The sequence below is a fragment of the Saccoglossus kowalevskii genome, chromosome 2, assembly GCF_978046115.1.
Source record: "Saccoglossus kowalevskii chromosome 2, keSacKowa6.1, whole genome shotgun sequence".
NCBI lineage: Eukaryota > Metazoa > Hemichordata > Enteropneusta > Harrimaniidae > Saccoglossus > Saccoglossus kowalevskii.
Window position 1 is genome coordinate 30,280,550 of NC_140642.1, and position 26,694 is coordinate 30,307,243.

The 26,694-nt window shown below is 35.7% G+C and overlaps 3 protein-coding genes across 3 annotated transcripts; 2 read left to right on the forward strand and 1 right to left on the reverse strand.

Moving 5' to 3' along the window:
* Positions 1-2,694, forward strand: LOC100377873 (uncharacterized). Its single transcript, XM_002735138.4, has 2 exons — positions 1-104; positions 850-2,694. Exon 2 carries the CDS (start codon positions 970-972, stop codon positions 2,488-2,490), a length of 1,521 nt encoding a protein of 506 aa, XP_002735184.1. The 5' UTR covers positions 1-104; positions 850-969; the 3' UTR covers positions 2,491-2,694.
* A 12,501-nt stretch (positions 2,695-15,195) lies between these two features.
* Positions 15,196-19,260, reverse strand: LOC100377726 (UPF0669 protein v1g209471-like). Its single transcript, XM_085494155.1, has 2 exons — positions 19,152-19,260; positions 15,196-18,620 (listed from the first exon to the last, which is right to left on the reverse strand). Exon 2 carries the CDS (start codon positions 18,585-18,587, stop codon positions 18,093-18,095), a length of 495 nt encoding a protein of 164 aa, XP_085350281.1. The 5' UTR covers positions 18,588-18,620; positions 19,152-19,260; the 3' UTR covers positions 15,196-18,092.
* Positions 19,261-19,511: 251 nt separating this feature from the next.
* LOC100370160 (uridine diphosphate glucose pyrophosphatase NUDT14-like) lies at positions 19,512-26,588 on the forward strand. The gene is made up of 5 exons (XM_002735171.4): positions 19,512-19,625; positions 19,708-19,751; positions 22,210-22,274; positions 22,934-23,135; positions 24,054-26,588. The coding sequence occupies exons 1-5, from the start codon at positions 19,542-19,544 to the stop codon at positions 24,286-24,288; spliced, it is 630 nt and encodes a 209-aa protein (XP_002735217.1). The 5' UTR covers positions 19,512-19,541; the 3' UTR covers positions 24,289-26,588.
* Positions 26,589-26,694: the final 106 nt, after the last annotated feature.

Genomic DNA, 26,694 nt, shown 5'->3' on the forward strand with positions numbered 1-26,694 from the left:
ATCAAACGGCGAGAACTTGAATATCCTGCACAGGACTCTGTCGACTCGCCGCTGAAGAAGTTCCCTCGTTTGTTTTATGACTAATATAGGATTCAGCCAGTAAGGTAAATAGTTTTGGGTTCAACAATCGACTCCAACGGTGTTACAGTGTCAGTTTGCTTTCAAACGTCGCTTTCAATTGAGCCCATTGTATACGATTTTGGCCGGACTCCACGATTGGACTACAATGTACTTGTAACGTCCAGCACACTGATACCTTGAATACGTTTAATTAATTCCGTGAGAAGGTCGCCGATCACACATGGGATATTATCCCCTCGGGTGATTAACAGACACAATCCATGACTATGCTGTATTTTGTGGATTTATGTACAAAACTGTGCTATATTTTGACCTAGTAGAATGCACAACTTGACATCCATTCAGCTTATTTAATGCGAACTCGTCCAGTCACACCCATATTACTGTGGTGGAAAAAAAGCAATACAAAGTGAGTGGTTTAAAATATACAATGCATACTAAATGCTTTCCGTCCAGTGTGTTGGTTTGAACGCAGTTGTCTGCTGCCACGCGGTACATGACCAACTTACTGAATTTATTGTAGAGTGTCGTTATACATGTAAATATGTCACTGACGCCAAAACACGAAGTTCAATCTGATACTTGTGTCTACTCGTGTTTAATGTGAATGTTTATTCAGTCTTTTACTGTCACATTGCAAGTGTCCATCAGCTCAAGACCTTGGACTTGTTGTGACTAGTTATACATGGGATGTGTGACTCTATATTAATATTAACTTTGTGTGTATGTGTGCCGCTATCAACGTATTTCTCGCTGTTCTTTTTGCAGTAAACACTAGCGCTGCTGGATACATACGTCAGAATTAGACACTGTCGTTAAATCAGTGAACCGAATCAATCGAAGTAGCCACTACAACAACTACGTTTTATTGGATATACTGTCAGGAAAATGGCCTACAACGCAGATACACAAGACTACGGATATGACGAATATTACTACGACGATGGCGGTCACGAGATTGACCAATACCCACAGTATGACAATACAATGATGTCAAATACAAGGGGTCATGAGAGTGTCAGCCGGATAGCGTACAGCAAGCCATCGCCATCACCGGGTAGTAAATTGCCAGTAATGCGGCGTTCAGGAATACCCATGCCAAGCAGTAACAAACATTCCCCCAAGAAAACGTCAGCACAAACAGCAGGGCACAAATATACGTCGACGTCGGCACAGTTCACGGAACGAAAAATTAAATCGTCTCCATTATCGTCACCCTCGCATTCAAGTTCGACTCGACTGAAAGAGCCGAAAATTAGAAGTCCAGAGGTTCGCGACCTCAAAACGCCCGATAGTGACGGGTCCGAAGAGCTCATTACATCGATGAGGTATGATGAAGACCAGTTTAATGCCAGTCGTTCGTCGTCTTCTTCCGTGTTGGACAAACTTGGAGTTTTAGAAGAACGTATGGACTCCGTGGCCACCGACAACAGTCTTTCCAGTTTGGACACGATTGAAAAACTAACATCTTTACACGAGCGTATTAATCAATTAGAAGAGCAGAATTTCAAAATATTAGAAGAGGTAACCAGGCAACCGGATACTCCACCAGCTGCCATGGTCAATGGGGAGAAAGATAAAGAAATTCAGGAGAACAGAGATTTGGAAATCATGGAAAAAATGATTTTATTGGAGGATAAACTAGAAGGCATTATGTTAGATAACAAATCGGCTACACAAAACATTGAAGGTGTATTGAGTAAAATGGTTCAAGACATGTCAACAAAAATGGACACCGTCAAGAAAAACGCTACTGAGATTCAAGAAAAAATGACTGAAAATATCCGCGCCGACATGGAAAATATGATGAAACAGTTTTCAGAAAGTGGTGATAAAAGTAAAGAAATGGAAATCGAAAACGCCTCTCTTCGTGACAAATTGTCGAGAATGGAAGACATTTCGAAAAGTTTGGTAGAAAGGGATGAGACAATCAAGAAACTGGAACGAGAGAATAACGCTCTTAAATTGGAATCTACTAAAAACAAAGAAATCGCCAAAGACGTTACAGCGAAGGATGAGAAATTGAAACGATTAGAGCGCGAAAAAGCGGATCTGCAACTGCAAGTGACTCGGTCACAGACCGTCTCAAAGACTCTATCAGAGAAAGAAGACAAAATCAAACAACTTGAGAAAGAAGCGGCAACATCAAAATCGGAGGCCTCAATTAAAAATGACAAACTAACAGCTACAGTGGGGGAGAAAGACAACAAAATTAAAGAACTTGAGAAAGAAATAACTAGTATGAAATCCAAACTTTCTACCGCTGAAAGTAAAATAAAGTCACTAACGGAGGAGGTAAAGACAGCTGCCCTCAAAGCGTCGTCGCAGCAGAACGTGAACCAGCCTACAGCAGAAGATGAGCAATCGGGGAAGAAAAAGAAAGGAGGCAAATTTAAAAAACTTTTTTAGACATCATGTAGTATGTATATTGACTGCACGACAGGTGATGTCGTTTAATAGACTCGGTAATGATGAAACGTCTTCAACAGAGTGGTGCAAGACCAGGTGTAAGTCATTCACGTCGTTTTTATATATTGGTGTATTATATTACAACAGTCGTACAAGTAGTGCACTACATGCCAGTAAAAAGTGATTAATCTCACAGCAACATAAGTATTTATGATTAATGAATACTCTTTATTTAAGTTCACCTTTAACCTCTATTGATTTACGATCCGACACCGCGTTTACAATGTACCGCTGTTTTCTCTACCCAGATAATATCTGGAATAGATGTTGTAATTCCACCAGTTTTATTCATGACCACGATTACGTGTATTTACATCTATTTAAACAGATTCAAAGCTCAATAGTTACCAGTTGTCAAGGAGACAGCACTTGCTTCGAGAATGCATTGTAACACACGGGGGTCATTAAAAGTACTAGTTCTATTGCAGTCAAATGCAATAGACCGGTAAAGAAATCCGGGTGACGAATATACATAAATGTCGACTAAATGAAATGCACTCAGCATACACAGCCAAACTTTTAAATGTAAAGACCATTCCTAAGTTCTAGTCAGGCGAAGAGCGCTTATATATGATGTTAGATCTGTTACTGCGAGGTACGTATAGAGTAAGCCGGTATGGCAAAAGCCACTCTCAAGTAGAATGGTCTCTTTCAGAACATAGTACTTGTATGACACTGTACGCAATCCTATACGTGTTTTCAATGAAAGAACGTGTAACCAAACTCGATAGTATCGACATGATTACTGTGCCATGTCCGTCCGATCACCATACACTCTATGATATATGATTTATTAATAACAAATGTGAACCAGAAATATTTACATACTAGCTCGTAAATATGGATAATGTTTTTCGACAATCACATGTAAAACACGAACCATGATGTCTTTGAAGAATTAAGGGGCTGTAATTACATACACTGGGCGTCTAACATTTGGGGGTGTGCCTTTATTGGGTTGCGTGGCCTGAAACCTCAGATTGATAGTACCGTGGCTAATTTCTCTCAAAAGATTGGCATATGCATTCCACAGATAGTGAGTCACTAGCATGATTGTGTAAATAAGCGCACGTGACCCGATGACAGCTGCACATGACTGTAGCTATATTAAATAGAAGAACTGTTGGAAATGTGTTCTGTTTTTCTTTAAATAGTCAAAATACACAATGTAAATTTAAATTTAATTTGATTAAAACTTGAACAATTTCAACTGCTGAATTATGATGAATAACATTTTAAATTAAACTGAGCAATATTGATTTCATTATTACAGTTATATTTTGGAATAAGCTCATGTTTTCATTTTCATATTACAATCGATTGTATTTCCATCGTTATGTGATCTGAGTTGGTCGATATAATTTATTATACAATCTTCACAGTGACCTTCTAATGATGACTATTAATTCTCTTTGTTTTTCTGTAAGTTTTATTTTACACACTGTACTAGATTGTTTTGTTTAGTTGATAGTTAAGCTAAGTTTATCGGTGACGGAGACTGTTTAGTTGATAGTTAGAGTCGGAGATTTATAGACGACGGAAGCGTCTGTGTATGGGATGATGTCATGATCCGAGATATGAACACATAACGTCAAAGCATTTTAATACGTATTTGAGCATACCAAATCATAATACCCAATAATAAACACATCAAATCACGTCAATCCTTTACTGGCTTTATTATTATTTATGTTAGGAGTCGTTATATTATGTCTTTATTTATTAATAGTGCTCAATATTTTCGCTGATGCGACGCCATTTCAAGCCCCGTTTTGTCTTGCACAGTATTCGTAAAGTAAGTTTGCTGCATGAAATATTTTCCTGGATTAAAACATACCCCTATTATAGTCGGTCACTGGTCATCGTGAATAGACTCTAATTTAAATCGTATAGCTCCCATAACTTTATTATCTTGACAACCGACTGCTAGTAGAACGAAAGGCGACAACTGCATTGTGAATGACCCCAGTTGACCTCTGTTTGTATCCTTGCCCATTAGGCTGTCCTGTGTATATTTAGAGTTCATTGCACTGAACGGTGACTGAATGTCTAAAAACACTGAAAATAAAAAGAGCTTTGGTTTCCTTTCTTTGAGGCTGATTTAATGAGGGCTCGCACCAAGTTCTTTACAAACGTAGGTCCAAGGAGTGGCACGACTACAGCTTGAATGTAAGATGAATGTATGTTCTTAAATTTTGGCCGGTGGTATCGATCTCGGCCATGCGCAGAAGTTGGAAATTATTTCCACCGGACAACTGGGTAGATTGTTGACGTTTACTATGCAAATGGATACAATCGGATTTTAGTGTTTCCTCGGCATTTTTTCGACCACGTCATCAAATTCACCGACAACAATGCGATAAAGACTTTCTGTTTTCTTTCCGTTACTTGTCTGCATAAAAACGAAAGAATTTCACAATGTCGAAAACGGAAAGTCTATATCGTAGTTAGACTTGTTAACTCCTTAGTTAAACATGTTATAATTAACAACATAATTCCACCAAATTTTCACTAAAGTCACCTTAACTTGAAATTCTGCTAAACTATTAATCCGCTTGAATTGTTGTAGATGTCGATATGTTTAGAATTGCCTCGTGAACCTTCCTCGCTGGGATGAGCCCTTACGAGTTGGTGGCGCTAATGAACCCGTTTCCCTTAGTATACTGACTAAAATTAAATTTCACAAAAACGAAAAAGTTCCAAGTAAGCTTACATGCAGATAACTACCTCAATTTAATTCAAATACGCTATTGTTGTTTTAACATACATTATTTAAAAATTGACGGACGAGCATTTTTGGTGGGCGCTAAATGCAACTGATAATATATATTATAATTGACTGAAACCAAAAACAGCAGAGAATACCTGTGTATCATGTAGGCAATGTAAAAACGTACTGCACATTTACAATATGTTCAATTGTAGATGGAGCGAAAAGCACGAACAAATGCAAATTAAACAAGATACCCGAAAAATATCAAGAACCACAATGCCAAAAACGAGGTTCGCTATCTTACGGTTCAGGATCTTTCAAACTACCAGTCATAGTCACTATAACTTCACAAAATTCCGTCTATCCCCGGGGTCTATTCATTGTGAGATATCATTCAAATCACATTTGTCACTATGGTTACGACTTTTTCCCGAATAAACTGCACAACCCTGTCTGACTATCTTTTTGCTGTATCTATGTTGAAGAAAGGGCATATATTTGGCACCCACTTCGAGGCAGAATTTGTTCCCCCCACAAAGACAATTTGGGAAGCACATATGTATCATTATTTTTATCAGATGAAACAATAATTTGTCAGATTATAACTTGGACACCCTTGCAATATTAATGACCCGTCAGCCGTTATCGCAAAATTAACAAATTTGGTTCAAGTGTTGTACAACCTAAGATGAACGAACCTATAGTTCATTTACCCGCGATGCGCATCGGTGCAATCAGTCTCTGTAAATGTCACAATTGCGTGACAGTTGACTGGACCAGGAGTGAATATTGTGTCAGACTAGTAATAGAGGGTATGTGTGAAACTTTTTAAGTTGTTAAAGGATGGAAAACGTAACATTGGTAATGGAACCACCTGTAATAGCATATCTTGTCATTATCAAGGGGGAATACTTAAATTGTATTTATTGAGCTGAATTATAACTATGCAATCTGAATTGAAATTCTGAAGAAGTTCAAGATCAAATATTAAAACACATATTCACCGAATAACCAAGCTATCTTGATCGCGTAAGAAATCTGAAATACATTTTCATAACTTGTCCAGAACTTGTAATAAACTGGCGATAATCAATTAAAATATGTTACTTTCATGACTTCAAATATCATCCGAATCATTGCTGCGTCACCATGGTTACGACACTTTGCAGAATAACTCTATCGTTTAGCAGTACAGCTAGCTATGTGTGGAACTTATAATTCGCACGTGCAATTCATACAAATGTGGGGTTACGGGTTTTCTGGACTGAATTCCTCGACATTGAAATGTGAAGTTATGTCAAATGTAACAGTAACGTTTTCTCTCCAACACTTCTGTATATTGGAGATTTGTTTTTCAAATACAATTACATGCCAGTTGAAACAATCGTTTTTTTTCGATATTTTTGATTTCTCAATCCCAAGAAAAAAAGAATTATTGTAAGACTTTAATGTAAGAAATGTTATACTACATCTTCTGAAATAAGACATATTGAAAACAACAACGAGAACATCATTTATTCTGTGATAAATGTTTACATTTCTCGAAACAATACCAGAATATTACTCTACGTGTACATGTATAGAAGATTTCCATGTATAATGGCACATTTTGAATATTTGATCAAGTAGTGTTGATATAATTTTCCAGTGGCGGATCTAGGGGGGTGTTTCTTTGGGGTGCGGGGAACCCCCCCGTTGAAAAAAAATATTCAATTTGTTTTTGTATAATATAAAAAATCATTGATATAGTTTATATTTTATTTTAAAGTTTGGACCCCCCCCCCATAAAAATCCTTTGCTAATTTGCTATTTTTTTGTGTAATGGAAATTAATACAAGAAATGCTGCCAAAAGACATGTCCTTCTAGTAAACAAAACAACCTTGGGACGTTTATCTTGATAAATTGAGAAGACGAAAATCCCTTTCAAAGGCTTTGGACAGTCGTTGTGTAACAATAGACATGCTTCGCCAGGGTATCAAGGTTATTTTGATTATTTGAAGATGGAAACTACTGCTTTATGGAAGAGCAAAGTTCAATGCCACTGACACAGTTATGACGTTTTTAGAGGGGTGACTCGCTAGAAGTATTCGCCGTGACTCCGGACTTTTCATTCGGATTTATACAACACTTACTTGTTACTATCAAGAAGGTTTAATGTCTTGTTTGTATTTGCACAATGTGAATGAGGGGTTAATACGATGTTCTCATGGAATTGTTAAATCTTGGTATCATTCCAAACTGTCACCAAACTGTACGTTTTGACGACTCGTATGCACTTCATATTTTTCTGGAAACTGTACAGCAAATCACATATTTTTCTTATTAATTGTTCATAGTTTTTCTAAATTTAAGTTTTTATTGCTCATAATTATTTACAGTAATAACACATTTTTCCGATTGTGTATATGACAGCTTTGCCCACTGTCACACGCAACGTAATATTACCGTAATTGGTATAGTACAGGTGTGGTGGTTCAAATACCAAAATGGCAACAGTAACAGAAAGACTTCCCTGGCGGCGATGATAAAATACGAACACGGAGCCAACAGATGAGGTTCAACTGGTACTGGTATTATTATACTCTGCAAACATCAAGTACAATTGTTGCTGCCGGTTTGCAACACAGTTAGATATGTGGCGCCCTCTAGTGGCCCTTTCGTTTTGTTCAAAGTTGAACTTTTACCTTTTGAAGATCACAAGTTTTCACGCTACCGCGGCATTTGATTTTGACTCGTCACTAACGCTCAATTTGTAATTCAATTCACGCTATTCCATGGTCAAGACACAAACGTAAGTGTGATCTTATTTCCTGTTACTGTAATAATGACATCGTTCAGAATTACTAATTTTTTGATGAGTGAATTCAGCGAGGTTTCTAAATGCAATTTTACACGAGGCGTCGTAGGTCGACATGATGTGGAAAATTCCGTGAAACTTTATGTATTTGTTTTTGATCGATGATTGTGCAACCAATGCCTTAATTAGTGATTTATGCGTGTCTAGTTAATCTGATTCATCGATTTATTGTTATGTCTCAAGATTCGCAACCTTATTTCGATTATGTGCAATTTTGTTTCACTTGATGCTTATCACGTGACCGCTATCTCCATGTGTGATGTAATTGACTTGTATCGCAACACCTACTTCTGTATTTTTATTGTTCGCTATTATTGGTCTGTAAGCCGTGAATATTACCAATGTGTGAATCATATTTTATTGTCTAAAATTATGTATTTACATTATACTTGTACATTATTTATACCTTTGTAATTTCTTTATTTATTTTCTTTTTTATTCATTTTACAGTTGAAACCATTGTCATTGTCACTGCCAATATTCTATCGTAACTTGACCTTGTATATCTACTAGATGTGATTAAAGTGATCAATGCGTTGAAAGTTGTGTTTTATCCAATCAACTGTGTCGTGTCAATATTCACCCTCAACCGAACAGCAGGAGCTGTTACAGTTTCAAGTTTCTTGATGTCATGGATCAACCAGACAATATTTCCGTATCTTCAAGTGCCAGTACGGCATCATCAAAGGCAAGAGCAGCAGCCAAGGGTGCAGCTTTGAAAGTTAGACTGCAAAGACTGGCCCAGACAGAAGCACTCGAACTGGAGGAGCTCAAATTAAAGCAACAAAGGATACGTTTCGAGCAAGAAACTCAGCTTGCCGAGTCAGAGGCGGAAGAACGGGTATATGAAGCCCTAGAGTCAAACCCAGTCGAAGATGTCACAAAGGGAGAGGAGAAGCTGGGATCTCAAGTGCTGTCGTTTGAAGACCCATGGTGGTCAGCTCAACCCCCTCAAGGAAATGTGAATCTTCTTTCTCCACTCGGTGTGAATGATGTGACTTTGCCATCCCCAGCACTACCTTTGACAACAGGTCAATCAGGCACTCCTCAGAGCAAACAACAATCCGCTCATGTGGAGGAGCAGTTAGTTAACGTCAGCCAACAGTCCACCAAGAGTCAGTCTGATCAATCAGCAAATGTGATCACTGAAATGGGCAACATAATGTTCAGAAAAGAGCTATTGAGTTCCAGTCTTCGAACTTTCAATGACAGTGCAACTTCTTACAGGGCCTGGAAGGCATTAATGATGAGCACTATAAGCGAGTTAAATGTACCCCCCTCACAAGAGGTAAATCTGATTATGCGATGGTTGGGAAACAGTTCACGAGAACTGGTTACACCACTTCAAAGTGTTTATGTAGACAAACCAATCGAAGCTCTGAAACATATATGGAATCTCCTGGACCAAACATATGGTGCAGTAGAGGTGATTGAACAAGATTTGATGAATCGTCTACAAGAATTTCCAAGGTTCACCATTAAGGAATCAATCAAGCTGCAGCATTTAGATCACCTACTTCTAGAAGTTCTTCACATGAAGGAGTCTGGAAAATATCCTGGTCTTGCCAGCCTTGACTCTGCCCATGGGCTCAATGTAGTTATACAAAAACTACCTCCAAGCCTGAAAGTTTCGTGGATGAAGCATGGTGCTAGTTTCAAGACAAACAACAACGTTTTATTTCCACCATTTGAAGTATTCTACAATTTCATTCATCAAGAATCAGTAATGAGAAATGATCCAAGTTTCTCTGTAATTTCCAATCAACAAAAGGAAAGTGGTAGATCGTTTGCAGTTAGTGTGTCACCTCACATTTCTGAATCAAAACTATTTAGAAGGAACTGTCCCCTGTGTAGTTCTTCACATTGGCTGTCACAGTGCGGGGAATTCAAGGAGAAGTCAGTTGGGGAACGTAGGAGGTTTGTGCAAGAAAAGAAGCTGTGTCGCAATTGCCTCAACCCTGGTCATTTTGTTAGTACTTGCAGAAAGGGAAGTTTTTGCAAGCTGTGTGCTGATAAGCATTCAAGTTTTCTTCATCCAGTTACGACACATCAAACAACCACACCTAGTAATTCGCCAGTATCATCTTCAATTCAAGCTCAAAATCTGAGTGAGTCGCATCAGGGTACATCTACAGCTGTTACTTGCAAAAATAGCATCATTGGGTTTGCAGCAGTGCCTGTCAGTGTTAGGTGCTCAGGAGGAAGAAAAACTGTAAAGACATATGCATTCTTGGACAATGGATCAAACATAAGTTTCTGTACTGAATCTCTCGCTCAGAAATTAGGCGTCCAGGGTAAGAAAACCGAAATTGACTTGAAGACAATAGACCGCACATCTACCAATCAACGGAGACTACTAACACTTGAAATCTCCAATTTGAATGGGGATATTGTCGTTATGGCTCCCGAAGTATTTACTATTCCAACTTTGCCAGTGGACAGCCACACAATTGCTAAGCAGGAAGATATCAATAAGTGGCCACATCTTGATGGTGTTCAGGTGACAAATATTAATGAAGAAGTTGGACTATTGATTGGCACTAACATTCCAGAACTGCATCAACCCCTTGAGGTCAAAACATCAACTAATGGTGGTCCCTATGCTACACGAACATTGTGTGGTTGGGTCGTCAATGGTCCATTATATATAGGCCAACAAGAGAACATGTGTAATTTCATTAACTCCAATAGGCAATGCCTAGAGTATCCTTCTCTTGATGAACAATTTAAAACATTTTGTAACATTGACTTCAATGACACTAATATAGGAAAAACTGTGATGTCTCGTGATGACATGAAGGCTATCAACATCATGAAACGATCAATTTGCTTCGAAGATGGTCATTATCAAGTAGCTATGCCATGGAAGACAGATCCTCAAGTGCTACCCAACAACAAGTCAATGGCCTTGAAAAGGCTGAATTCTCTCAAGGTTCGACTTGAGAAAGACTACATTCTAAAGGTGAAGTACACCAAGTTCATGGAAGGCTTAGTCCAGGACGGCTATGCTAGAAAGGTGTGTTCCGCTGTAGGCCATGAATCAAGGTGGTTTCTACCACATCACCCAGTCATACATCCTCAAAAGCCGGAGAAGGTGCGTATAGTATTTGACTGCTCAGCAAAATACAAAGATGTTTGCCTCAATGACCTTCTTCTACAGGGGCCGGACTTAACCAGTTCCCTAATGGGTGTGTTGATGCGGTTTCGCCTCAGTCAAGTTGCCTTCTCGGCTGATGTTGAGAAAATGTTCTACCAAGTTAGAGTGCCTGAAACTGACTCCCACTACCTAACTTACCTTTGGTGGGAAAATGGTAATCTGAATAATTCTCCACAAGAATATCAAATGCGGGTACATCTTTTTGGTGGACGATCGTCACCAAGTTGTGCCAATTTTGCCCTTAGAAATGTGGCAAAGGACCGTGCAGGAGAACATGAGCAGAATATCACTAATACTATTGAAAACAACTTTTACGTTGACGACTGTCTCAAGTCTTTAGATAGTGAAGATGAGGCGATTAGCACTGCTCTAAATCTTAAGCATCTGCTTGCAAAGGGTGGTTTCAACCTGACCAAGTGGAGTTCAAATTCCGTAAAGTTATTGAATGCCCTTCAACAGGATAAATCAAAGGATCTATCATCTCTGGGAGGTGGTGACTTGCAACGGGCTCTCGGAGTCCAGTGGTTCATCAAGGAAGACAGTCTTGGCTATGTTATCTCTCCAAAAACCAAACCTAGTACACGCAGAGGTATCTTGTCAGTGGTAGCTTCGGTGTATGATCCATTGGGATTGGTATCTCCATTTATACTGAAGGCAAAATTTCTGCTTCGAGAACTGTGCTTACTTAATTGTAAATGGAATCAAGAACAAATTCACCAATACTTGCTACAAAATCAGGTTGAGTGGAAATTCAACCCCCCAACAGCATCACATCAAGGTGGTGTATGGGAACGTTGCATCAGAACTGTGCGCAAGGTGTTGAGTACCTTGACAACTGAACAGACCATCAATGATGAAGTCCTTCACACACTTTTCTGTGAAGTTGAAATGATAGTCAATGGGAGACCTATTACGAGGTTATCAGATGATTCAAAGGATTGTGAAACCCTCACACCAAACCACCTGCTCTTGCTGAGAGCAGGACCGAAACTTCCACCAGGAGTATTTGTCAAGGAGGACTGTTACGTGAGAAAGCGTTGGCGCCAAGCACAATATCTTGCTGATGTGTTTTGGCATCGATGGATAAAAGAGTATTTACCGGCTCTTCAGGAGAGACAAAAATGGCGCAAAGCAAGAGATAATGTCAAGACGGGCGATGTTGTTTTGGTTCATGATCCATCAGCTCCAAGATGTTCATGGCCTCTTGCTCAGGTTGTGGAAGTATTTAGAACCACCTCAGATAATATGGTTCGCTCAGTGAAGTTAAGAACATCAACTGGGATGCTAGTAAGACCAATTACGAAGATTGTATGCCTTGAAATTTCTGGAAAAGACTAGACATTGAACAGTAGCAATATCTGTGTCTGACAGTATGTCGATTGTTATTGTGTTCTTGTTTACAGAGGGGCAGAATAATCCCCAGTGTCGACTTGAAGGGTAGTCTAACCCTAATGACAGTCATACTTGTATTTATTGTTTACATTGCTTTGTAATTTAGATAGTAATGTTATAAAGGCTCAATTGTTCGCCTTTAAGGGGCCGGAGTGTTGCTGCCGGTTTGCAACACAGTTAGATATGTGGCGCCCTCTAGTGGCCCTTTCGTTTTGTTCAAAGTTGAACTTTTACCTTTTGAAGATCACAAGTTTTCACGCTACCGCGGCATTTGATTTTGACTCGTCACTAACGCTCAATTTGTAATTCAATTCACGCTATTCCATGGTCAAGACACAAACGTAAGTGTGATCTTATTTCCTGTTACTGTAATAATGACATCGTTCAGAATTACTAATTTTTTGATGAGTGAATTCAGCGAGGTTTCTAAATGCAATTTTACACGAGGCGTCGTAGGTCGACATGATGTGGAAAATTCCGTGAAACTTTATGTATTTGTTTTTGATCGATGATTGTGCAACCAATGCCTTAATTAGTGATTTATGCGTGTCTAGTTAATCTGATTCATCGATTTATTGTTATGTCTCAAGATTCGCAACCTTATTTCGATTATGTGCAATTTTGTTTCACTTGATGCTTATCACGTGACCGCTATCTCCATGTGTGATGTAATTGACTTGTATCGCAACACCTACTTCTGTATTTTTATTGTTCGCTATTATTGGTCTGTAAGCCGTGAATATTACCAATGTGTGAATCATATTTTATTGTCTAAAATTATGTATTTACATTATACTTGTACATTATTTATACCTTTGTAATTTCTTTATTTATTTTCTTTTTTATTCATTTTACAGTTGAAACCATTGTCATTGTCACTGCCAATATTCTATCGTAACTTGACCTTGTATATCTACTAGATGTGATTAAAGTGATCAATGCGTTGAAAGTTGTGTTTTATCCAATCAACTGTGTCGTGTCAATATTCACCCTCAACCGAACAGCAGGAGCTGTTACAACAATAACGCGGTAAAACTCCACTACTCCAATGACTAGATACTTAAACTCCAATACAATTCAACGAGATCTCCGATCTGATCTCAGTGCTGAACAACTCTCCTGTATATACCCACACTGTCTATAAATAGACCATTACATCAGCATACATAATGAGTCTGGAACTTACTACAAATTTCTAGAATGTTCCATTACCTTCTATTGCCTCCTACAGTGTTCCATTACCTATTCAACCAGTTTCTAAACAAATCTAGAATATTCCACCCAGACACAGTACGGTTCTAGAACATTCTCAGTGACACGGAAGTGGTAAATAAGTCGTATGCGACACCCACACACAATAAGACAGGATGATATGTACGGATATGTGTGAGTATGTTTCATGGATTAATAGGCCACTCCTTTGCTTCAATTCCAACTACATTTCTGAAAATATCGCTTGCTGTTTATCATCCCTATTTTGATATCCCACAATGTGTCGATTGCGTCACGGTATCTGGAAATTCTAACTACTATTTCGCAAAATTTGACCAGCCTTGCTTCTACCAGTCAGTTAAGTCAATTCCCATATTGTCCTTCACAGTGAAGGTTAATTCAGATATATTGTAAATTACACAGAGGTAACATTACAATACATTTCCCTTCACTTTCCCATGTATTACATAACAATCTTTGAGCTGAGGTAGTTATGGTTCTACAACCATCACCAGTTCTCTTGTATCAATGTGGTTACATGCAGACGTTGTGCAGTGTGTAAGATTATCAAAGAGAGCGCCACCAAAAACGTTCAAACGTAGATGCATTATCAGACATTGAGGGCGCAATAACATATATCTTACCATATAATCACCGGTTTTGAATATTTGTACATATACAGTCAGACAGCATTAAGTTTGCAGTTCTGCACCACAAGACATAAACTGAATGTGCTCCTGTGTAATTAATTGCTAATTCAATGCAAATTAATTGAGATGTACGGTAGCTTATTAGAGCCATTGATAATTTTGTCAATTTCTGACATTTTCACTTCACAAGCCACCATAGAGATGAGTGATTCAAAACTGATTTGATATACAAACCTTCAGAGATGTTTGTTGACATTTTCTATTATTGAGTGATATAGAAAAACAAAGTTGTAATTATTGTGCAATCAACTAATTAATTCAGATCAAGGTCATGACATCACTAAAAACCCTTAGTAGCATTACAATCTAAGCTAATTATTTATTCTGAGCATGCTCAGTTGTTCTCTCAGTGATGTTGGGAGAGGTAGTTTTTGATGAAAATCCTGAAAAAGACCCACTTAGGATTTTCAGATCTGGAAAAAAAAATTGCATTTTCGGCAGAGACTTGTTCATCAACCTGCCAAGTTTCAACAATATCTGCTGCAGAATTTCTGAGAAAATGTTAGAGACGTCACAGACGAAAAATTGATATAAGAATTAATAGTCCGCCTTTCAGGCTCATGGCTGCACCTGAAACAGGGATTAAAAAAGTCAAAACATGAATTATAAATCAAGTAAGGGTTATACCCTTTCATTTATTTTTCGAAACAGTCAACTGAAAACTAAAAATTACATAAAGTGTTTTTATAAAAGAATGACTCAATAGTGGTTTTCCTTAATTAAGGTTGATCAATACACTTTTCAGAAGTACATAGTTCAATATGTGAGGAAAATATAGTGACCAATATTACAAGTCAGTCTATGCTGTGGAAGTTTCTTGTTCCATTGCTTTGTTTCTTTGTATTTATTCTTTACAAAGATCAACAGGCAAACAATTAGAGGATACACAACACATTGAACGGATAGGCCTTATAGTCCCTATCTGATATCACATCATTCTCCCCTGCTATAAGTGTTTGCTAGTTCAGAAAGAATGTTTAAATTATACTGCAGTGTGAACAGACAGCTGTTCAGATCAAACATAATTAGCCTCCCTGATGAACCAGATAACTGCATCGTGCTAATGAATTGATGGATTGAATTGTTTTTTGATGAAATTAATGGTCAACTCAAATACACTGCATTTCAGGTAAAACTGTAAAACTAAGTAACCCAATTACATACACATACAATTAATACCCTGTATAAAAAATACTTCCGATGATACATTGTTATTACAAAACTTTCAAAAGACCAAAATAATTGATACAAATTGATACAAGGTAGTCCCAAAATTCATTTCCAAGTATGACATAATATCAGTGTAATCATACTCAGGAGTACCTACCCCAGTACAGTTCATTTTTAAAGAATAACATTAAAACAATAAAGCATAAAATTAAGAATTTATGTATTCATAGATTTTCTTCGTTTTGATCAATCAGTCTAGCTATTTTAGACCCTTATCAGTGATTTTGGAACTGGTATGTGACATGTATGTACTGTATAACAGTGATTGATACTGTGCATATTCAGACTGAGTGGTAAATATGTCACACATGTTGTTATTCACCATTAGACCAAATATTGTATTTATTTTGATTATAGACACACCTCTGTTGTTTACTTATGAACTACCAATAAAGCAAATACTGTAGCGTAAATAAAATATGATTAACCGCAACAATTGCTTTTATTCTTCTAAACTAAACTGCAGAAACAGTATTTGAATATATCGTAATTAGCGTATATTTGTATGACAAAATTTAACAGCACATATCAGTCTACTCAGAGCCATGCACAAATTATTACCATAGAGTTTAACTGTAACAGCATATTATCTCCTCACAAAAAAAATGGATTAACAGTACTTGTTTAAAGAAAATACAGTATATGAAATGGATTAAACTGTGTATTTTTCACCACTGTTACATACAAATAGTTTTGCATAGTTACTGGTTACTAGGAGAGGTATGTGTTATTTATTCTGGCATCCAACACTTAACAGGATTCACTTATATATTATTGAAAATGATACAGTCTTCATTGATATTTTTTAAAAGTGTTGTCTAACACTAGACATCCAAAAGAAAAAGGTAGATTAGCTAAACAATGGTCATCTTGAATTTAATTATGAAACATGTGTGACCTGATGTATAATGTACTTGCAAAGTTTGAATGTGATCAAGACATTAGATATGGCCCTAGAACAGCATTTGTCACCAGTGAGCCACTTTACATTCAATCTGGTAAAAAAGGGCATGGATCAATGACCCAATATGTTCAATGGACATACTAAGTTTGAATTAAATGAGATCAAGTTCCAGAAGGGCACAAATGATTGATTTTGATGATTTTTTTAGCATTAAAATGGCAGTTGCTCAGCAATCTTGAATTGTACCATGAAATAAATGCGCATGTGCATAATATGATATAATGTAAGATGTGTATGTCAAGTTTGAATGTAAGTGGCCCAGGCATGTCTGAGATTACAGGTGTGGACGGATCAACACACAGAGGTGAAATATGTTCTGTTTTTTTTTTAACTCATCTGAACTTGGACTACAATACATGCTACAATATTAATGCCACTTTTGAGGCCAAACAAATATGTTATGGCAGCATACGGCACTATGAGCCTTAATTTGGGAACTTGGCTAAACCACCATGATGTAATATCCAGAAATTGATTAGTACCTAACAATTGAACAATTCCATAAGCTTAGTTGTCTCTAATGAAATGCACCATGGGAGTCCCACAATATTAATGTGGTTCATTAGAAAATTAATGACAAATTCATATATTTTTCAATTACATTTTTGGGTGCAATCACCTAAAGCATTTAATACTCATTTATAAAAATAAACATACCGGTAGTCATAATCAAAACTGAAAATCACATACAGTGTAAATTGAGTAGATTAGCAATTTGCTTAATTAATACTGTGAAACAATTCGTTATCCAAAAATTACAACTCCTAAAATTCAGCAAATCAAACGTATCATACTATCTCATGTGAATTGTTATACCATTTTGATAAGATGTTTCCATGCGTTAGGTGTTCTCCTGCTGTAGTGGATTGACGATTGTCAATTCAAAATCAAATTGCAAAATGTGTTCTGATTGTCTAGAAGTTGAAGTGCCACTGTACCTATACCCTGTCATGTTCAATGTGGGTACCATGCAACATATACAATCAATGTGAAAAGTGTTGTGTGTTCACACGTGTGTTACACAATGACTGTGGCACTTGGCAAAATCCAGAATAGATGGACTATGGTTGAATTTGCCATACAAAGAAACTAAATTGATCATCACAAAATCACAAAGAGTGAACACTTTTTGTGGCGCATAACACTGTGATCACACCACCATCGTGAGAACACTTAATGCTGTCAACATTTATAATGTATTTAATAAAAAATATAACTAATCAAACACTATCACTTAATCAATAATTTATGATTAAACCTCAATTGCAAATTTCAGTTACTCAAAAACGTTTTTTTCTTTTGCATTTCATACTAATACATCAAATAGGATTTTAAGAATATTTACAAAAATAGTCCAAAGGAGACTCTCTTCTCCTGTTTCATAGTGCTGATTTTTGGAATTAGACAGTTCAGAAGAATCCACTTTATCCACCAATACACTTAACCGATACGAAGACTCCATACACGAAACATGGCCATAAACAGCAACGCCAATTGGACGAGACATTTCCATAGGTATTTCCACTATGTCTTGACCACATGTTGCTGATTGCAGTTCATATTCTTCAAAAGATGGAGCCAGTGTTAAACTTGAGATATAAATATCAGCATCCCCTTCTAAGGTATCTAGTACAAGGGCCATGGCACCTTCTTTTGCCAATCTATAGTAGGTATAGTTGCCGGCGCCAATCCTGCCAGAAAAGCCATGTATTAACTGTTGTCCGTAACACAGCGGACCAATAAGAATCAGAATAAGGCAGATGTACAAATACAAGCTGTTGAATAACATGCAGGTTACCATAGTAACATTGGATATGTACCAGGATATTGAGATCTGTTGAAAAATGAAACGATAATAAAGTTTATATATTGATAATATTCAGAGATAAATATTCTGCAAAGAACATGGAAGTAGACCTCTGAGAGTAACTCCTACCACAAGCATATATTGGTATAGAAACGATTTTAAAATGGGAATAATGATTTGTTATTTTTCTGAAATTTTCTGTTGACAATTTTTGTATTTTAACAATAATATCAAAAAAAATTGTCAAACTTTACAGTGATAATAAAGTATTTTCATGAAAAGGATTCATATCTTTAAAAGAAAATGACTGAGAAACTTCCATTTATATATTTAATTTTGTATTCCTTCTTGTGAATGCGTCGACACGACTCGCGATTGTGAATGATATTTGAAGCGATAGAGAGATGCTGTGAGTTCCGTGAAAGTAGTCTGCGTCCCATTTCACACATTGTTTTGTTGGGTCAAGCGTAAATCTATCGTCCAGGGAATCAGAGCATAAGCTATGGCTGATGCCTGTATTTTTTATCGTGGAATTAGTTTTATAAAACACAGTCTTACCTCGGGTTCAGGTTCTGGCCGTTCTGATTGTATGAACAAGAATTACGCGCGATATTTGTCAAACATCTCAAATCAGAGTAACAGGTTATATTCTCCGAGCTGGGCAACTTCCGCATTTCATCCTCGATCCCATATATATATAAAATATGTTTTCCTACTCGAAAATTAAAACAATAAGCACTTTTTATTATTTCACATCCTAACAAAACTCTATTTATAAAACCATTTTTTTAGATATCCAGAGTAAATAATGTAAGTTTCTATAACTGCTCTACTCTTCCGTTAAGTGCATAAACCTCTATGGAACGAGGCTACCGTAAGTCGTGTTTCTTTTTGCATATTGTCGCAAAAAATATTCAACCAACCAACTTTTACGTCATCGACAGTGAAATGGCAGACAACATTGCTGATGTTCGTGTACTTCCGTGTACAGATTCCAAATATATCAGACCGTTCAGAATTCATTATAAACAGGTTCGTGACGGATACGTGATTTTATTGTTTATAACATATTCAAACATTTATTTTATTGTGCGTTTGTTTTGTTTATCGACAGGATGGAATCGATAAGACGTGGGACTATATGAAGGTGTATAACAGGTGAGTCAAACGTGAATCCCTATTTCTAAATATATTAACAGCTTTCGCATGTGAAAAGGCGGGACATTTGAACTTGAAACTATCCTAAAGAATTTCGCATACTACTTTAGAACAGACTGGAGAAAATGTAAAAAGAAATTCATCCAACCAACCATGATGACTATGCCATGTACGGAAGTTTATTTATTTATTTCACCAGAATGACCATTATTACAAAACTTATAAACAAAATACAATAGTAGTAATTCTGGTGTGGACCATGGAAATAGTCCTTATAGACTAGTCCAGTCCATGGCCCAGACTGTCAAGTAGAAATTGACAATTTACTAGTAAAGGAAAGGAAGTGGGACGTAATCGAGGAATTTAACAAAGCAAATAATGTTTCATTTCATATTTAAATTTGTTTCTGTTGTTGATGTTTTTGAGGGAGTCTGGAAGTGAATTCCAGTGTTTTACTGCAGAAAATTTAAAATTATGTTGTGAAACTGTAAGTTGAGCAACAGGAATTGACAAGTTACTGCTAGATACCTTGTGGGATAGCAATCTGGGTAATCATTAACATACTTATTGAGGCTATGTGCATATCTGTTGTCGAAGATAAATAGACAGGTTTGTAATTTACAAAGTTTGTGAATATCAAGTATGCATAATTGGATAAAAAGAGGAGCAGAATGTGATAAGGCGTACAACTTTTTTTTGTAAGAGCAGAACTGGTTCAAGAAGTGTTGGGTATGTGTTTCCCCAGATTTCAATACAGTACATTAAGTGTGGGAGAATAAGTGTGTTGTAAAGTGGGATGAGAATTGAACTGGGAACATAGTGACGAATGCAAGATATAATGCTCACTTTGGGACTAATGGTTTTCACAATTTTTTCTATATGAGAATTCCAATTTAGGCATGGGTCACTGGTTACTCCCACATAAGTGGCTTTATAGACAAGATAAGTACCAGGGGAGAGTCATATTCTTGGTTTATAGTGTGATGGATTGTCTTTTGTGTGCGTAACCCTTGTCTCGGGGTGATATTAGATACAAAGTTTTATTACCGGTAATGTCACAGTCCCTAGACTGTATATAAAAGTTTCTCGTATAAAATTGTTATATTACTACTTTACAATACTCGTACATAAGTTTCGTTGTAGATATACAGTAACATTGTAAAAAATGAAACCTCACCTGTGACCCATACTTGTGCCAAAAACTAAAAAAAATAAACATGATTTGTAAATAGTACTTTGAGTGTAAAAGTTGTTCCATTATCGAGTACTATTTATTAATACACTTGAATTAAGTGTTGATCATTAACAATTTTGGGTGAAGGAATGTTATTATTTTCTGCACATAGCTTTGAGCTGGATCTTCAAATAAACATTTGTAAGATTTTTTTTTCGTACAATTCCTTGTGCAGATTTTTTTCTTTCAAATTTACCTCCAAGTTTCTAATTGTGAAGGCCTTATGCATTATTCTAAGCTTTCCCATGTTTCTTTTTTTTCAAAATAGACATCTTTCATTGTTTCATACAATCTTTTAAAAATAAATTTGTAACAATTTTTTTTTTCTGTTATCTTGGTCTGATGCGACATTACCACAACATGTCTAAGGAAAGCACCATGTGGTTTTTTTTGTTAATGAGTAGTATGATTGAAAACTGATGAGCAAAGAGAAGGCAGCTTTTCATCTTGGATCTGATTTATGCTTCCCTGACAAGTGGAATTTTTTGTGCAAATGCACGTTTGTTTCTCTTTTTTGAATATTTATTAGCAATGAATATGCCACAAAAAGGACCAGTTATCGAAATCAAGGATCAAGATTTTAAACTGTGAAAGAGATTGTGACACTGTCAACCACATTGGCTTTGAAAAAGTGACCTAGGTAGTCAAAAAGTTGGTTAAATTCTCCAGGAGTGCGTTTGCGTTGCTGCCTTTGGGTGACACAAGTGATGTGGTCGTAGTTACTCATGTCAATGAAAGGGCTCTCGAAGGAAGAAGAAAGTAGTGTTACATGATTGCATTGGTCTGTTGCATTTTATGTTTGAGAAAATTAGCTATAAATAATTTTGTTAATAATCATCATGAAGCTTCCCTGGCAATGTGAGCAGGGGTGGTAAAAACTGCCCAGTTGTTTCAGTTGCGAAAATGCATAGCAGTCGACCGAAAACTTGGAAGGCTTGAGGCGACCCAGGGCTCTCAAGGCAGTGATGTAAACATACTCCAGATTATTTATAGGGGCATTCTTATTTCCTAGTCGAAGGCAAATACTGCTAAAATGGCTCCCTGCATCAGAAAGATATGGTTAGTATGGTTTGTAACAAATATTTATTGTATTTCCATTTTAATGTTTCCTTTGGCTACACTACGTTGGTGCATATACTGCTGTGTACTATAAATTATTTAATATATAGCAGTGAAAATGAGGATGACGAAAATAATTACCTGAACAATGTTTTTCTTTTTTAGTGTTATTATTTTGATATTTAATGTTACAAGAAAAGTATTCATAATGGTAAAACAATTTAGACCAGGTAAGGCTTATATACACTATGCTGTTTTTTTGTTCCTTTTTGTACTTTACATTCTACCAACTTCAAAGTCTCAATGTAAAAATGTAATAAAAGTATGAAAGTTTGCAAAAGTTAACATTATTAAGATGAAACTGTTCACATTTGAAAATCTGACACCCGGAAGGCGTGTAATAATAAAATTATGACATTGTTACAAATATTTTATGTGCAGTTGTGCATTTTAATTGTAAATATGTCACATGATTTTGGGTACATATTGTAAACAGGTTCTCTTTTACTGAATCATGAAAATTTTATAGTAGTTAAATATTTGTCAATGATATGCATTCTCAACAATATGTGAGAAAATAAATTTAATAACTCATCAATAATAAAAATATTGCAATATTATGTTAACCTTATCATAAAAAATATATCAGACTAAATGTATGCACTGTTTCAGACGAATTAAATAAATATTTAAAACCCTATCAGCTGTATCTTTTTGCAATAACTCCCCATGTATAACTCTTTTCAAACATCATTCTCATAACATAATATTGATGACATTTGAAAGTCAGTATATTAGATAATGCACTATTTCTTAGACTACACAGCCTTTTTTTTTCGCTTTTGAAATGTCAATATGTCAAGCTAATTATACTTATTCAACTTCTTAGCTGTGTATGCTGCTAGGGTTGAAGTAGAAAATGGTAGAATTGACACAACTAAGTTTCCAGGTAGTCTTGGAATGACCTTTGAACTCTGTGCTGGACTGGTTGATAAATCGGGCAGTATAGAACAGCTGGCAAAACAAGAAATTCTTGAGGAATGTGGATATGATGTAAAAGTGGAATGTTTAGAAAGAATAACTTCAACCAGGTATTTTTGTATTTTGCAAAAGCTAGTTTAAATTTAAACCACTGCTTTATTTGCAAATTTCCTCTATCAACATCATGTCCATCGATTTTACTTGCTATAATATTTCAGTAAAACTATCTATTGTATGCAAGCTTCACACACTTATTTTTACTTGCTTGTCTAAACAGGTTTGTTTGAAGAACGCTTTTGTCCAGGTAAATGCTCTTGAATTAGCAAAAACAATTTGCAAGAAATACGCACATGGTTTATGATATTGTATAACAGTATGTGGAATTTGAAGTTGTCCAACTACACAAAAAAAAATTGAAAAAAGCTCATAAAGAACCCCTATTGGAGGTGTATTTAAAACTAATTCAAAATTTAATATTAGCTTCAATTTAATAAGATCCAATTAATAGATGATGTCTTCAGATATCTATGAAAAAACTGAAAATGTACTAATTATTATGCAAATTAGGTAATTAAAGGGTGGTGGTCGTTTCACAAGATATGTGACTTGTATGAATAAAGATGACACCCTTGACTGTACAAACTGAGGCGTTACTAAGCTTTAACTATGTAATTTCTTTATTGATTGGAAGGTGTCACTGGTGGTAATAAGTGCATGCTGCGCCCAGGTCAAAACTCATACTCACAATTTCTTTCAGAAAAGCAAATTGGATTGTGGGAAGAAATCAATGTTTATCAACACAAATATTATAGGTGGTATATACCACATTTTATACATACATATGTACACACAGAAAAGAAAACTGCTCACTCATGTTGTGTGCTTTGCACACTGGAGTAAAAAAAATGCACTTCATTCAATGGCAATAAATAATCAAAGAGATGGATTTCATTGTGGGAATATGAGTAAAAACACCCAACCATCCAAAGTAAATAGAAATTGATTATTCATATTTTATTCATTTACAGAAATGTTGGTACATCTGGTAGTCTACAGACATTATACTATGTGGAAGTGACGGATGAAATGAAGGTGGCTGCTGGCGGAGGTTTAACAGAAGAAGGGGAGATGATAGAAGTTATAGAACTCCCATTAAAAGATACCAAACACTTCATCATGGATGAATCCATACCGAAACCTCCCAATCTTCAGTTTGCATTTATGTGGTTTTATGCAAATAAGGCCAAAAATCATGAAAACTAATGATGTAAATAGAAACAATTGGTTACAATAACCGAAGAGCAATTTGACTTGCTTCTCAGGATGTAACATGCATTCCTTTACACTTCTGTATTATCGTATAATAATATACCGTATTGAGAATTATACACATTCATCTCTCTTTTATTATTGTTAGCTGAAAACAGGGACTTAGTTTAACCTCTGTGTATCTGCATTTCTCTCCACGCTTGTATGTTCATCAATCTCTCACAGTTCGGATTCAAAATAGTTTCATCCATGTTTTTAGCTCCGCTGTCGACTTTGTCGAGCGGAGCTTATCATATGAGTGATTGTCCGGCGTTGGCCGGTGTTCGCCGTTCGGCGTCCGTGTCAATGTTTTACTTTTTCGACTTCTTCTTGAAATCTACAAGCCTGAATGCTTTGATACTTGGTGAATATGTACATTGGGTAGACCTCTCTCAGATTTGTTCATTTCATGATCATATCTTCAATTCTGTAATTTTGGTGAATATTTTTGTCATTTTTGGTAAAAAGTGATATTTTCGACTTCTTGTTAAAAATCGCAAGTCCAATTGCTTTGATATTACGTATCTAGGTACTACATGTGTATCTCTCTCAGATTTGTTCATTTTGTAATGATATCTTCAATTCTCTAATTTTGGTGAATATTCTTGTCATTTTTGGTAAAAAGTGATATTTTCGACTTCTTGTTAAAAACCACAAGTCCAATTGCTTTGATATTACAAATATAGGTACTACATGTGGACCACTCTCAAATTTGTTCATTTTGTAATGATATCTTTAATTTTCTAACTTTGGTGAATATTTTTGTCATTTTTGGTAAAAAGTCATATTTTCGACTTCTTGTTAAAAACCACAAGTCCAATTGCTTTGATATTACAAATATAGGTACTTCATGTGTATCTCTCTCAGATTTGTTCATTTTGTAATGATATCTTCAATTCTCTAACTTTGGTGAATATTTTTGTCATTTTTGGTAAAATGTGATATTTTCGACTTCTTGTTAAAAACCGCAAGTCCAATTGCTTTGATATTACAAATATAGGTACTACATGTGGACCACTCTCAAATTTGTTCATTTTGTAATGATATCTTTAATTTTCTAATTTTGGTGAATATTTTTGTCATTTTTGGTAAAAAGTGATATTTTCGACTTCTTGTTAAAAACCACAAGTCCAATTGCTTTGATATTACATATATAGGTACTTCATGTGTATCTCTCTCAGATTTGTTCATTTTGTAATGATATCTTCAATTCTCTAACTTTGGTGAATATTTTTGTCCTTTTTGGTAAAAAGTGATATTTTCGACTTCTTGTTAAAAACCGCAAGTCCAATTGCTTTGATATTACATATATAGGTACTACATGTGAATCTCTCTCAGATTTGTTCATTTTGTAATGATATCTTTAATTTTCTAATTTTGGTGAATATTTTTGTCGTTTTTGGTAAAAAGTGATATTTTCAACTTGTTAAAAACCACAAGTCCAATTGCTTTGATATTACATATATAGGTACTACATGTGGACCACTCTCAAATTTGTTCATTTTGTAATGATATCTTTAATTTTCTAATTTTGGTGAATATTTTTGTCATTTTTGGTAAAAAGTGATATTTTCGACTTCTTGTTAAAAAACACAAGTCCAATTGCTTTGATATTACATATATAGGTACTACATGTGGACCACTCTCAAATTTGTTCATTTCATGATGATATCTTTAACTTTCTAATTTTGGTAAATATTTTTGTCATTTTTGGTAAAAAGTGATATTTACGACTTCTTGTTAAAAACGACAAGTCCAATTGCTTAAGTTGATATTACATATATAGGTACTACATGTGGACCACTCTCAAATTTGTTCATTTCATGATGATATCTTCAATTCCCTAGTTTTGATGAATATTTTTGTCATTTTTGGTAAAAAGTGATATTATCTTCTTGTTAAAAACCACAATCATTTATGGTTAAAAATTATATTTTTGAATTCTTGTTGAAAACAGCAAGTCCCATTGCATTGATACTATGCATATTGTTCATTTTCTAATGATATCTTCTGTTCTTTAATTGAAATGTGCATTGCTAACAGCGGAGCTATCTCAGCCGAGAGGCTGCTTGTTATTATTACTGTATTATTATGTGAAAGAGACTGTGTAAATCTCAATGACTTGTTATATTATATATTTTTGTAAGACTATTGATGTCTTTTACTAACCATTAGGATCTGATTATGTTATCAGTGTATAAACTATTCCATGGAATACTTTTAATTTGATTGAAATTAAAATATTTTTTAGATTATGTCTGAAGTGTTTTAAATTAACTTTATACTGTCCTTTACCCCAGCTGCCTCCATCTGTTTTCTCCACTTCTCTTTCGAAAAAATAGAGCCTGTTAACCAGCTGTT

What these genes read in the sequence shown, in the direction of transcription:
- LOC100370160 (XM_002735171.4), top strand. Translation starts at nt 19,542, where the DNA reads ATGGCAGACAACATTGCTGATGTTCGTGTACTTCCGTGTACAGATTCC. An exon ending in TCAGAATTCATTATAAACAG is followed by an intron (nt 19,626 to 19,707) that starts GTTCGTGACGGA and finishes GTTTATCGACAG; the next exon opens with GATGGAATCGATAAGACGTG. An exon ending in GGTAAAACAATTTAGACCAG is followed by an intron (nt 22,275 to 22,933) that starts GTAAGGCTTATA and finishes TCAACTTCTTAG; the next exon opens with CTGTGTATGCTGCTAGGGTT.
- LOC100377726 (XM_085494155.1), bottom strand. Translation starts at nt 18,587, where the DNA reads ATGGTAACCTGCATGTTATTCAACAGCTTGTATTTGTACATCTGCCTT.
- LOC100377873 (XM_002735138.4), top strand. Translation starts at nt 970, where the DNA reads ATGGCCTACAACGCAGATACACAAGACTACGGATATGACGAATATTAC.